The sequence below is a fragment of the Ananas comosus genome, linkage group 21 (assembly GCF_001540865.1).
Source record: "Ananas comosus cultivar F153 linkage group 21, ASM154086v1, whole genome shotgun sequence".
In the NCBI taxonomy this organism is placed as follows: Eukaryota; Viridiplantae; Streptophyta; class Magnoliopsida; order Poales; family Bromeliaceae; genus Ananas; species Ananas comosus.
In genome coordinates this window covers 1,353,307-1,367,637 of record NC_033641.1, presented here as the reverse complement: position 1 = coordinate 1,367,637, position 14,331 = coordinate 1,353,307, and the positions used below count along the sequence as shown (strand labels likewise).

Genomic DNA, 14,331 nt, shown 5'->3' with positions numbered 1-14,331 from the left:
TAAATTTTTTTTTGAAAGATAGATAGCACGCTACCCGCTTAGTTTATTTCATTTAGAAATAAACTTAGTTAGAAATAAACTTAGCTAGAAATATAAATCAACTAGAATTCGAACTTGGGTCTCAGGTACCAACCACAAAGCCCTTTGCCACTTCAAGTTTGGGCCATTTTTACAATACAAATTCAAATATAACATCAAATTTTTATATTTATATTATATATAATGTAAAATAAATTCAGGTTCGAATCAGCTTCAAGTTCAGATCAGATACATAAGTCAAAATTCATATTCATATTCATATTCGTCAGGTTTTTATTTTTGATATCCATATTCGAAACCATATCCATTTAGTATCGAATAAATTCGCTCCATTCGAGTTCGGATTCAGATAAAATTTTGAATACTAGTACCCATTGACATTCCTAGGTGCGTGGTTGAACCGAGCCGAACCGGTGGGTTCAATTTAATTTTAAATTTTAAATTTTAAATTTTAGTATGCGGATGTCTAATTTAAAATTCGAACCCGCAGAATTACCTGATTAAAAAAATGTGTATATTCTTTTAAGCTAGAAATTAAAATTATGTTTTCTTTAAAACTATTTTTAAAAGTAAAATAAAATTTTCTATCTAGTCAAATAAAATTTTATTATTATTATTTTTTAATTTTTTAAATATAAATTTAAGTGGACAAATCTTAATTTTTCGCTATATTACTATAATCTTGAAGACCCAACTAAGGAAAATTGAAACCGACCAAACTGATCGAACCGAACCAAAAACTTTCGGCTCGATTGGTTTTTAAGACCACGGAAAGAAAATGATCTCTGAATTATGCTCTATATATATATATTTTTATAGCTGCAACGACCCGACTCGCTAGCAATAATAACTCGTTGGAGCCAAACCGCCGGTCCAAAATATTTAAGCCCAGTTTTTATTACTAGCGTGTAGGCCTCATATAAACTGATTGGAATCAGTATCCCATCCGATGTGGGACTATTGGAGGCGTTACAATAGCAGATCAGGATGAATTAGAAAGTTTTTTTTTATTTATTTCGTATACCCGTTTAATTTGAAGCGGGTCAGGACGGGAGCTCTATTGGCCCGAATCCGGTTGCATCTCTATGAACACTTATTTAAACACGTATTTACGTAGAAAAGTATGAGTGGTAGGAAAAAGTGGAAAATATATTATATTAGTGTGTAGCGTCTCCAACCAATCAGATCTATCTATTTGAATTCATCCATTCCATTATACTTATTAGAAAAATATTTTTTTATATTTTACTCTCAAAAGAGAAATGTGATTGGCTGGAAATAAATGGTGTGTCATCAACGGTACAAGATAGGGGGCCCACATGAAGGGGTCAGGTCAATAAGGTGTTTGGTTTCCTAAACAATAGAATATATTTTTTTTAAGTACTTTTGCCTGTTTAATTGCTAAAAAAGGTAATTTTTATGGAATTTTAACATAAAAAATTTACAGATTTTGCACTTTTTTTAAAAAAAAACTTACACCATTTTAAATTTTATAAATGTAATTCAGAATTTTTAGCAAACTAATTAAAATACTTTTATCAAGAGGCATAGATAAAAGAAGAAAAAAATATTACTATTTGAGACGAAAATTATACAGTTTAAACAAAAATTACACCCTTTGAAGACGAAAGCTGCACTATTTAAAGTTATTTAAGACTAAATAGTATTATATAAAATAAAAACTATACAATTTGAGACCTTCGTCCTCCTAAATTACTTAAATGATAGGGATCCCGAATCTATAATAGGAATCGTTAAAGTTGATTTGAAGCATTTATAATGTCTAGAAACATTTTAAAGTTTATTATAAAGTTCATTGAAGAGTCGAAAAATAAACGATAAAAAACGAATAACTTTGTGAAAATAAATATTAGACTTTTTTCAATTTATGATTAGAGTAATTAAATATTATCTAAATTGTATAAAGAATTTTCTATCCAAAATTCAAGCAAACTTGTTTGGATTATTCTCCGCCATTAAACAAGCGAACAATTCATATAGGCCATCGATAATTGTCGATTTTGCGATCCTTTGATCATTATATAAATAATTTTTAAAAGTTGTAAAAGTTAGCTTCTAGAGACTTTAAATATTCTAAATCAACTTTAACGGTATCGATCATTAATTCAAAGTTTCTATCATCTAAAACGACTTAGGAGGACGAAGGCGCGCCTCCGTCCTCCTAAAAGGATAATAGCTAGATTCTAATTATAATATAGTCCCTAACCTTTATTCAATTTTCATTGTGATCCAACCATTTAGGGCTTGTTTGGTTCAAGGGTGGAATTGGAATGGATAATGGAATGAAAATGAATTGGAATGGTAATTGGAATGACCCACTCCCCCAAGACGTTTGGTTTATTTGTGAATTGGGTATTGGAATGAGTTATTCACATTTCATTGTTTGGTTCGTATAAATTAAAAAAATTATAGGATACTATAATACTAATTTTATTCTCAAATATAAATTTATATTATTTAAAATTTATGAAAAATATAATACTATTCTCTAATAAGTTTTTCCAAAAAAATATTAAATTTATTTTTAAAAACTTTTATTGATGTGGGTTAGGGATAGGGTTTTGAGAGAGGATAGGGTTTTTTTTTTTGATGAGAAAGGAGTGGAGAGAAGAAGGGTGAGATGGTCACATGGGCTTCGAGAACTTAGTGGGCTTCCGAAATGAAATCTCAATCCGGGCTAGAAGACCGGAATCAAGTTGAAGGCTAATGGGCCATTCCCATTCCAGTCCGGAATAGGAATCCCAAACCGATTCATGCGAACCAAACAAAATTAACCGGATTTGATCAAACCAATTCCCATTCCATACCCAAAATGAATGAACCAAACAAGCCCTTAAAGTTTTGCAATCGAATCCCTGATATCTACTAGTATTTCCATCAATTTCCTTCAATCCAAAAAAGTCTATTAACTTTAAGCTACCGTTTGGTTCGGGGTTAAAAAAAAACTAGTTATTCCAGAGATAGGGTTAAGTTCAGGGTTAAGGTGGGGTTAGAGTATTTTTGTGTTTGGTTGGGGGTTGGAGTTAGTCCAGGATAGTAAAAAATAGTATTTGGTTGGAGTAGGTGGGATAAGAAAGATATTGGGTTATTATGAATAGAAAATAATGTTTGGTTGGGATTTGGTGGGATTAAGTGGGGTTAGCTAATCCGGAATAGCCCATTTGAGATGGGTTAGCTAACCCCACTCATTTTTGGGGTGTTTGGGGATAATATGAGGATTAAGGGATTATTCCACCCTTTAACCCCCAACCAAATTGTCGCACTCGAGTGTTTACCATACAAGAAAATTTATTCTGCATCATAGTTTTTAGATTTCTTGGAAGCAAAGGTGAAGCATAGAGTTAACACTTTCAAATTTGTATGCTAGGGTATAGACACAAGAACTAAAGTGCTGGAGTTTTTTTTTTTTTTTTTTTTTTTAAGTTCTTAATTTTTTTTTTTTTTTAGTTTTTGCTTTTGAGTCCCTTATTTAATTTAACCAAGTTTTTTTTTTATTATTATTTTTCAAAATGCCTGTTCATTTGTAAAGGAAATTTTGCATCAAGTTGTACCTGCCACAGCAGCAATGAACCATCTCATTTGGCAATTTCTATAACTCATTACCAGAAAATGTGAATCTTTAAAAATATTTGGGCTCCACTCTAAGCTAAAGCGTAGAGAGGTCTAGTTAACAATTCAGGACAGAGTCATTTGTTAAATCATCAACTCTGTTAGCTAGAAAGGTTCAGTTAATGTCTATACTATCATTCTTCTTCTCATATTACCAGATTCTTGTTTACTGTGTTGTTTGACTTGCTTCATTGGTCTCAAGCAAGGATTTAAGCGTCCGTCGTTACATGTCGTGTTCGCTGTGCCGTACAGTATAGACAAGATATTGACACAATACAACCCTTATGCGGATGACACAGTTCAAAATCTTTTTTTTTTTTGAAAATTAGCAGTAATTATATCAACAGAGTAGAAAGATTTGGTAAAAAATATATATAATAAATAACACAACCAGAATACATTGGTGCAAAAGTATATATATATATATAGAGAGAGAGAGAGAGAGAGAGAGAGAGAGAGAGAGAGAGTGCGGCTATGATGCTTATGGAAGCACGGAGGGCTCCATGCTTCTACTTTGTTTTCGATGTTCGGACTTTCAAATCGACGATCGGCTCCGTTAGACTTGATCTAGAGTATTTGAAGTATCTAGAAAATAAATTTTGCGATTTTTCGATATCATTTGCCTAGTGATCGAAGTGGCTCCAAATCAACGGCTGAAAATAAAAATCTTACATGATGATATGACATTAAAATTTTAGATCAAAGTTATTGATCTTGTTTTATATGGTATAAAGAATTTTCTATCAAAATTTCATGTGATTTGAATATTTCTACACCATTAAACTTGCAACCGGCTCACCACGGCCATTAAAATTATTGATTTTGAGCCCCTTCGATCACTAGGCAAATGATATCGAAAATCACAAAATTTATTTTCTAGGTACTTCAAATACTCTAGATCAACTCTAACGGAGCCGATCGTCAATTCGAAAGTCCTAACATCAAAAACAACTTAGAAGCACGGAGGGCTCCGTGCTTCCATAAGCATACTAGCCCACTCATATATATATATATATATATATANACACACACATATATATATATATATATATATATATATATATATATATATATATATATATATATATATGCCAAAGTGTGTTGGAATATAAGGTATTTTGTCAACTGCACACACCGTACTACATTGTGCCGGCAAGCGTTCGACACAACCAAATGCCACGGCACTTAAATCCTTGGTCTCAATTATTACAAAGAAAGGTGCCCATATGAACTTCCAATTTGCAGTTTTATGTCCATTCTTTTCTAGTATGCATATTTACCTATTAAGGTTTTCTTACCAACAGCAGAGCAAGAAAAATCTACAAAAGCGGAACAGCAGCGCTTCTTCCAAAATAGTAAACAACCTATGTAAGCAGAATGGATTTTGAAGTTGTCTCAATACAGTAAGTTTACATTATGGAGAGCAAGAAGCACAAAAAAGAGAACCAACATATTTTTGAAGCTATCTTTCGTTCTCATATTACTAACTAATGAATATTACTACCTTTGATAAAAAAGAAAGGTTCTTATACTATCTCAAGAACATTATTCACAGAGAAAGAGCAGAATAACGAAGAATAGTTGTCGAACAGAGAGAAGTGCATGATTATTCCTTACCATGCATATAGTGGTGATCTAAGACAAAGAACTTCAGAAAAGGACCAGAAATTTTATATGGTATTCTAAATTTCAGAACACCAACCAAAACAAGTCTAGATACATACAGAACATAAAGTAAGATTCTAGGGAGGCTGGCAATCATGAAATATGAAATGGAACTAAGCTTGGTCTTATGAATAAATATTAGAGCATAATCTAATTGAGCAACTACAACAAAACTAGAAAATGACAAGTTGTTCACCTCTAGTAGTCGTGGCCAAACTTCTCATTTCTCTTCAGAAGCAGCGGCAAGTGTCCCACCCATTTCACGCTGCGAAATTACACTGGCGGATAAACTCGTTACCATAATCGACATGCTTCGTCCAGAGATGCCGGAACTGATTCATAGCAATATCCAGCCAGGGTTTCATGTTGCCATTGAAATGAACAACAGCGGCATTTTTTATCTCCTCCATGCTGATGCTTGGATTATACCCAAGGCCAAGAACGTGCCAAGATTTGTCCAGAGGCTTTGTTGTGGAGTAGAATGTTATCAAACCGGGAGGCAATGTACCCAACTTCCACAATGTTCGGTTCTCATTCTGCAATAATATCAAGCACCAATTTCTCATATCAGCATATCATACAAGTCAATTAATAGAATACAAACAAAAAGAGGTTGAAAGGAGAAGTTCTCATGTATCATTGAACAGAATTATCCATAATTACATAAACAATTAGACTCAAAACCATAAGTTGAGACAGGACGAAGATAATATTTCCATATATTCTTAAACAATGATAGCCGATAATAATAATGCACTTGCACAAAGAAGCAAAGGTCACAGGAAAAAAAAAAGGTTAAAACATATAGAACTTGTCTGAATTATGGACCATTTTGATTTGACTACCCAACCTTTCAAAATATTCATTTTACTTTCAATTTGTTTGATTTGAGTCAGACAACAATACTTTGACTTTAAATTTCAATGCGTCATCCATCGTTACATGTTTAGCTAGTATATTTCATACAATTTTCGCAACTATAAATTTATTAAAGTAATTAGCTTAAGTTTTGATGTCAAAAGTGTCATTGACTGACTCAAATCAAACAAATTAAAAGATTAAGTAGTAAAATCAAAATGTTGAAAGGTTGGATAGCCAAATTAAAATGATGCATAGTTCAGGTAAATTCTATGCATTTATACCAAAAAATATTCTATCAGATACTATATATGCTATAGCTCCACCAAGTATAGCTCCTAGGCTGCCCTTTTATCTAGGAACAGCCTCTTGTGAACCAGTTTTTACTGCTATGGTTTGCTCCCCAGTTATTTATCAACCCTTCACATGTCGTAAGCTCCCAATGGGAAATTGTGCGTTTAAAATATCAGCTGATCTTCTAATGCTGTTGCAGCAAACAGTTCTAGAGTTCTACTTATAAAGTTTGTGTACTAAACCGACCGTTGAACACAATCTTGCAAAAGCACTTCTGATTGTAGCAGTTATGCACCTTACCGCAAAAGCCCAATAAAGCATATATATTCAGTTTAGAGAACACAATTATCAGCATTCAATCATCTGAGCATGCATTTGGTGACATACCAGATTCTGCCAGTAATGGTACTGCTCCGTGCACTTCTCCCTCCTCCACGCATCGAGATCGAAGAAGTTCATCCCGTAAGCCCACCCGCACGCGTTGGGATTGAACCTCTCCTTGATCAGCGGGTGCGAGAAGTTCATGTACTGCGCGTAGCGGTGGAACGACCCGAAGCACGTCTCCACCGCCCCGTTCACCTTCCCGTCCATGTCGATCTTCCACAGCCCCGTGAGATCGCGCTGCACCACCACATCGTCGTCCAGGAAGAGGATCCGGTGCAGCTTCGGGTACATCTCGGGGAGGTAGAATCGCAGGTGATTGAGCATCGACAGGTACTTGGGGTTCCTGAATTTCATGTTGGTGGTGTCCTTGGTGGCGTTCTCGAGCTTGTTCTCGAAGTAGAACCTCTGCAGGTTCGCGGACTCGAGCTGCCGCAGCACGGGCACGTAGGAGGAGTTGAGGAAGGTGTAGTCCTCGACGGCCCTGACCTCGACGTGCGCTCCCGCGTAGTCCCCGCGCCGGAACATCACCTGCATTGCCCCGAGGTTCATCCGATCGGTGACGACGTGGAATACGTGCTTCGACGGCTCCTTGGCGTTGCGGACCGCGGAATTGACGACGACGGAGGCGGCGAGGACGTTGTCGGAGAAGATGGCGTAGTGGAAGAGGCGGGGGTCGTCGAGCTCGGGAGGGGNGCGATGCGCTCCTCGGTGAGGCGAACGGCGAGGCAGTGGAGGCTGCGGGGGATGGATTTGGCGGCGATGAGGCTGGAGAAGGCGCCCTGCTTCTTGGCCTTGGAGAGGCGCTCGTTCGCGGCGAAGATCGCGTCCTTGAGGCGCTGGATCTTGAGCTGGGCGTCGAAGGCGCCCTTGGCGTCGGCGATCACGGCGCGCGCGGCGCGGATCCGGTCCTTGACCTCGCGCTCGAAGCGGCGGAGCTCGGCCTCGTCCATGGCCGCCGCGGCGGCGGCGGCGGAGGAGGAGGAGGAGGGTTTTGAGAAATGGATTTGGGAACGATGAGGTTGGGGTAAAGAGCGGAAGCGTACCTGGTGGAGGAGGAGGAGGAGGAGGAGGAGGGTGAGAGGAGGAGGGAGAAGTTGCGGGAGAGGTCGGCGAAGAGGCGCACCTGCTTCGAGGTCTCGAGCTTGAGCTTGCGGGCGAAGGAGGCGTACGCCGCCGCCACCGCCGCGTGGTCGCTCGCCTGCTTGCGGATCAGCTCCGCGCGCGCGCGCAGGGGGTCGGATCGCGCCGCCGCCGCCGCCGAGGACGGCGGAGCGAGGAGGAGTAGCGCCACCACCGCTGCCGCGGCGACGGCGAAGAAGCTGTAGGATGAGGAGATCTGGGGGGTAGGGTTTCGGATCGCCATTGCTAGGGTTTGCGAGAGCTCGGAGCTCTCTCACACACACACACACACACGCACGCACACACAATAGGGGACGAGGAGTGAGAGAGAAGAGGGGGGTTGGGGATTATAATTAACGAGAAAGAGAGATTAGTGGTGATTACGCGTAATTAATTAATAACTCAAATAAAAGTTAATTAGGATTAGTGAGGGATTAGAGTGATAGTTAGTTTACTCCTAAGAGAAAAAAGCGGGGCATTAACGGGAAAGGGAGCGAGTATGTGCTTCGGTACCGAACTCACAGTACACGTCAGATGGAATGCAATGTTTTAAATATTATGCGTACCAAGAATGTCCCCCTCACACTTTTTTCAGGGATATAATTGTAAAAGGGAAAACTTCAAAAACCCCCTGTGGTTTCGTATTTTCTCACTTTGTTCCCCTGTGGTTTAAAATGTATCAAATTGCCCCCTGTGGTTTCGTTTTTATCTTTCCTGTAGCTTTTTCGTTAATATTTCATTAAATTGTATATAAAAAACTTCAGATACCCATCTAGATTTATCAAATATTCACTTTAGTACCCTTTAATTTTAACTTTATCACTGATTTAAGAAAAAAAAAATAATGAAATTGATAAGAAAAAGAAAAAAAAGAAACCGCAGAGGGGCAAATTGATACATTGTAAACCATAGAGGGGCAAAGTGAGAAACTACAAAATTACAGGGGGTTTTTTAAAGTTTTTCCATTGTAAAATTGTCCTCATCGCGCTCAAAAATTGTTCAGTAGCGTGCGGTTGTGCATATATATAGATATATAGTAAAAAATATATGCGATGTTCGAATATGTGCAATTTTTTTTTCACACAATTTTCAGGAGCAAAAAGATAAAATTAAATTTGAACAAACTTCAGACTGTTTGATTATAGGCAGTTGTGTAAGTGTTGCAGCTGCATTCTTATATTCTGTCACTAAAGTTAGTTGAATTTGTAACTTCTGTTATCTTTTAAATAATAGTAGTGTGATTATTCTCAAAACTTGAATACTATAAAAAGCGCAATAAAGAATAACTCGGATAAATTTGATAGCGATATTATTTTCTATCAGTAGCCAACTGTTGAAGTTTACACTACAGTCAATGTGGGTGTAATTCTTTTTTTTTTGAAAGATAGGTAGCACGCTACCCGCTTCATTTATTTCATTTAGAAATAAACTTGGCTGAAAATGTGAATCAACTAGGATTCGAACTTGAGTCTCGGATACCAACTACCAAGTCCTTTACCACTTGCTCTAGGGACGGTTGGTAATGTGGGTGCAACTCAATCCTAGATTAATCGTCTTCTTCTGTAGTTCAAAGTACAGTAATTTTATATTCAAAAATATGAATAAGAAGATATTCAAACCCACTTGCTATTTGAGCTTTAGAGCAACAACAATAATAACTGCATGCAGTCAAATAAGGGTATATTTCGTGTACATTTTGGTGTACCCATAGCAATGTTTGTATTAAATGTTTAATAAATACTTTGTTGCGTCGGTGGAGGATGTTGAACCGGACCATTGTCGGACTTGGTTAGGCATTTTTCCAATGAATGGAAATATGCATAAGGACCCCTAAACTTTAGAGCATTTTCAATCAAAGCCTAGAATTTGTAATTTTAACATTTGAACTCTCCAAACAAATAGTTGAACAGATCTCTTCGTCAAGTGGAGTTGCTAGTTAAACAGCCATTTTGATCATGTGTCCTGTATATGATTTTGTAAATTTTTAGAACACATAAAAATACTTATTTTTTCTCTTTTAGTTATAATTATTCAATGTGAGAATTGAATATTGCTTTATGTACGCTTTATATAAAAATTTATATTTTATACATTTAAATTTAAATATTTATAAAAATAATTTAAAATTTTAAATACCAAAATGTTAAAGGAGTAGGTGTATAGGTACTAGCAGTGCTCTTCTTTTTCAACCTTTTGGTGAAATGAAAAGAGGAGGACCAAATTACAATTTCGAGATAGTGGGGGGACTATCCATACAGTTTCACTCTTTCTTAACCAATCTCCGAGTCCCAATCGAAATTATTTTTTCATTTATATAAATATAAATAAGGGTAAACTTTAAATACCAACCCTATAGTTTCATAGTTCTCACTTTAGTACTTTATAGTCAATTTAGTACCTGTAATTTTATTTTTATCTTTTCATCGGCCGTTAATTTTTCGTTAAATTATATACAAAAAACTTTCAATACTCCGCCTATGGTTTATCGAATATTCACTATAGTGCCCTTTAGTTCAACTTTGTTACTAATTTAACAAAAAAAAATAGTAAAGGAGAGAACAAAAAGAGAAAAATAAAATTATAGTGCACGAAAGTGATATATTTTAAACGATAAGATACTCAAGTGAGAAAGTACAAAATTACAAGGTGGCATTTGAAGTTTTTTGTATAAATAAGAAAAAACTTCAAATACCACCCTTGTAGTTTCACACTTTCTCACTTTAATACCCTGTGGTTTAAAGCGTATCAATTTAGTGTCATGTGGTTTCATTTTTATCCTTTTATTATCGATTTCACTAATTTTTTTCGTTAAATCAGTTACAAAGTTAAAACTAAAGGATACTAAAGTGAATATTTGATAAACCTAGGTAGAGTATTTAAAGTTTTTTGTACATAATATAATGAAATATTAACAAAAAAGTTAAAAAAAAGATAAAAATAAAACCACAGAACACTAACTTGATACACATTAAACCACAGTATACTAGAATAAAAATAAAAATAAAAATAAAATTACAGTACATTAACTTTGATACACATTAAACCCCAGTATATTAAAGTAAAAAAATGCAAAATCCAAAATCACGGTATTTAAAGTTTACCCTATAAATAAAGNAAATAAAACCACAGAACACTAACTTGATACACATTAAACCACAGTATACTAGAATAAAAATAAAAATAAAAATAAAATTACAGTACATTAACTTTGATACACATTAAACCCCAGTATATTAAAGTAAAAAAATGCAAAATCCAAAATCACGGTATTTAAAGTTTACCCTATAAATAAAGAATTAAATATACTTTCTTATTCTCTCTCTCTCTCTCTCTCTCTCTCTACCCTTTTCGTACTCGGCCTCTTCTTCTTCTTCTTCTTCTTCTTCCTCTTTACTTAAACCATTCCCTTTTGCTCCTTTTTCTATTTAAACGGCCCCTCCTCCCTCCTCTCTCAAACCCTAACCCTAACCCTAACTCTCACACTCTACGTTCGATTACCACCAATCCCCCTCTCTCCCACACGCCAATTCTAGGGTTTTCGACTTTTCCCTCTCTCTCTCTCTCTCGCTCATGGCGAGGACGAAGAGGTCGGTGGTGCGCCCCAAGTACGTCACCGAAGACGACGACGACGAGGACGACGCCGAGGAAGTACAAGAAGAGGAGGAGGAGGAGGAGGAAGGGGTGCGGGGTGTGCGAAGCGGTGATGGGACCCGGAGGGTGCTTGCGCATGGCGTGCGACCACTCCTTCCACTCCGATTGCTTGGACTCCTACGAGAAGCGCTTCCCCCACAAGCGCAACCACTGCCCCGTATGTCACCACACCCCCCCNCAAACACCTACAAATTCACATATTTCAGAAAAATCAGCTTAAAAAAAAAAAACGTTTCTTAATTAAATTCCCAGAATAATTTAAATAAAATAATATTTAATATTCAATAACATTTCGAATGACAGAATCTGCATACAAAAATAAAAGTATTATTATTACTCTTAAAACCAATCTAATTAAATAGATAACCAAAAATCGCGCTTAATTATATCAAAATTACTATCAAAAAACAACCCAGAGAAAAGAAAAAACGAAAAACGAGACCCTAATTATTTGATTAATTAACCAATTAACACACACACACACATGTATCTACATGAATTTTCTAGTTTTAATCACTCATTAGGGTCTCGTTTTTCGTTTTTTCTTTTCTCTGGGTTGTTTTTTGATAGTAATTTTGATATAATTAAGCGCGATTTTTGGTTATCTATTTAATTAGATTGGTTTTAAGAGTAATAATAATACTTTTATTTTTGTATGCAGATTCTGTCATTCGAAATGTTATTGAATATTAAATATTATTTTATTTAAATTATTCTGGGAATTTAATTAAGAAACGTTTTTTTTTTTTAAGCTGATTTTTCTGAAATATGTGAATTTGTAGGTGTTTGCGTCGAATATCTAATTTATGATTTTATAAGAAAAGATATATTATTGTGCTAAAAGTTCATCTGTGATTGAATGTGTATGATTTGTAGAACTGATATTAGGATGCTGTTGCTGTGGAATCACTCAAATATAATAAATTGGAAGATAAATTATAAAATAAAAAAAAAGTTAAACATTTGATAGTCATTTTTATAATTTGTTTGGAATCGAAGAGAGATTGTGTCAAGTGCAGTGAAAAAGTACGACGACAAAATTGCAACATAATTGCTAATATTGCAAGGAGCTGATTACGATATATTTTCTGTGATTCTACCGATAAACAAAGAATCATATTCTTATATAATTTCGTTCCAACTCTGTTTTATCTAACAGAGTTGGACAGGTCTCAGTATAAGGCGGGCCTTTAATTCTTCGAAAGCTCTTATCGAACCAGCTAGTTTTAGAGCAGTCCAACTAGGGCCGTCAATGAGCCAAACACGAGTGAGCTCGGGTCAGCTCGAGATCAGCTCGAAATTACTAGAGAGCGGCTCGTGTTTAGCTCGACCTCGTGACGAGCTTGAAAAACCTAGCTTGTGATCGGCTTGTACTTTAACGCGTCAGCTCGTGTTCAGCTTTTTGTTATCTTGATTAGCTTACCAAGCCGACTTTGCTCTAATTGTTTACGGCTCGAAATTAAAATCTCAGATTGAATAATTGGAAAAATTATTATTTTTTTTGCATGAAAAATTTAGCGTACTATTAGATTACAACATGCAGATATTTGAAATTAGGGTTACTGGTGAAAGGTTGGAAGGAAACTAGGGTTAGGGTTAAAAGCTTATATATGAAATAGAATCCTAGAATTCTATCCCTTGAATCTTGATTTAATGGTTCAAATTCTACAATTAATGAGCCTCTCTACATTAGGGTTGGGGCAAAAACCAAATAGTAGAAATTTGTATTTTGCATGTGTGTATATATATAAATATACAAGTATAAAGTATATGTAATTGAGTAATAATAATACTTTTATTTTTGTATGCAGATTCTGTCGTTCGAAATGTTATTGAATACTAAATATTATTTCATTTATATTATTCTGGGAATTTAATTAAGAAATGTTTTTTTTAAGCTGATTTTTCTGAAATATGTGAATTTGTAGGTGTTTGTGTTGAATATCTAATTTATGATTTTATAAGAAAAGATATATTATTGTGCTAAAAGTTCAGCTGTGAATGTGTATGATTTGTAGAACTTGTATTAGGATGCTGTTGCTGTGGAATCACTTAAATATAATAAATTGAAAGATTAGATTATAAAATAAAAAAAAGTAAACATTTGATAGTCATTCTTATAATTTGTTTGGAATCGTAGAAAAATTGTGTCAAATGCAGTGAAATAGTATGATGACAAAATTGCAACATAATTGTTAATATTGCAAGGAGCTGATTACGATATATTTTTTGTGTTTCTACCGATAAACAGAGAATCATATCCTTATATAATTTTGTTCCAACTTTGTCTTATCTAATAGAGTTAGACATGCGACGGTATAAAGTGGGCCTTTAATTCTTCGAAAGCTCTTATCGAACCAGCTAGTTTTAGAGCAGTCCAACTAGGGCCGTCAACGAGCCAAACATGAGTGAGCTGGGATCAGCTCGAAATTACTAGAGAGTGGCTCGTGTTCGGCTCAAGCTCGTGATGAGCTCGAAAAACCTAGCTTGTGGTCAGCTCGTGTTTAGCTTTTTTTGATTAGCTTACCAAGTCAACCTTGCTCAAATTGTTTTACAGCTCGAAATTAAAATCTCTGATTGAATATTGGAATTTTTTTTTTTTTGCATGAAAAATTTAGTGTACTGTTAGGCTGCGTTTGGTTCGGGTATAAGTAAGAACTGCTAGTTCCAGGGATAGGTACAAGTTCAGGT

General features: G+C 35.6%; 1 protein-coding gene across 1 annotated transcript; it reads right to left on the bottom strand.

Annotated features, from left to right (window-relative positions):
* LOC109726861 (galacturonosyltransferase 8-like) lies at positions 5,319-8,321 on the bottom strand. Its single transcript, XM_020256681.1, is given in 4 exon segments — positions 5,319-5,870; positions 6,874-7,562; positions 7,565-7,858; positions 7,933-8,321. Coding segments are annotated over 4 exon segments (1,560 nt in total). The 5' UTR covers positions 8,234-8,321; the 3' UTR covers positions 5,319-5,594.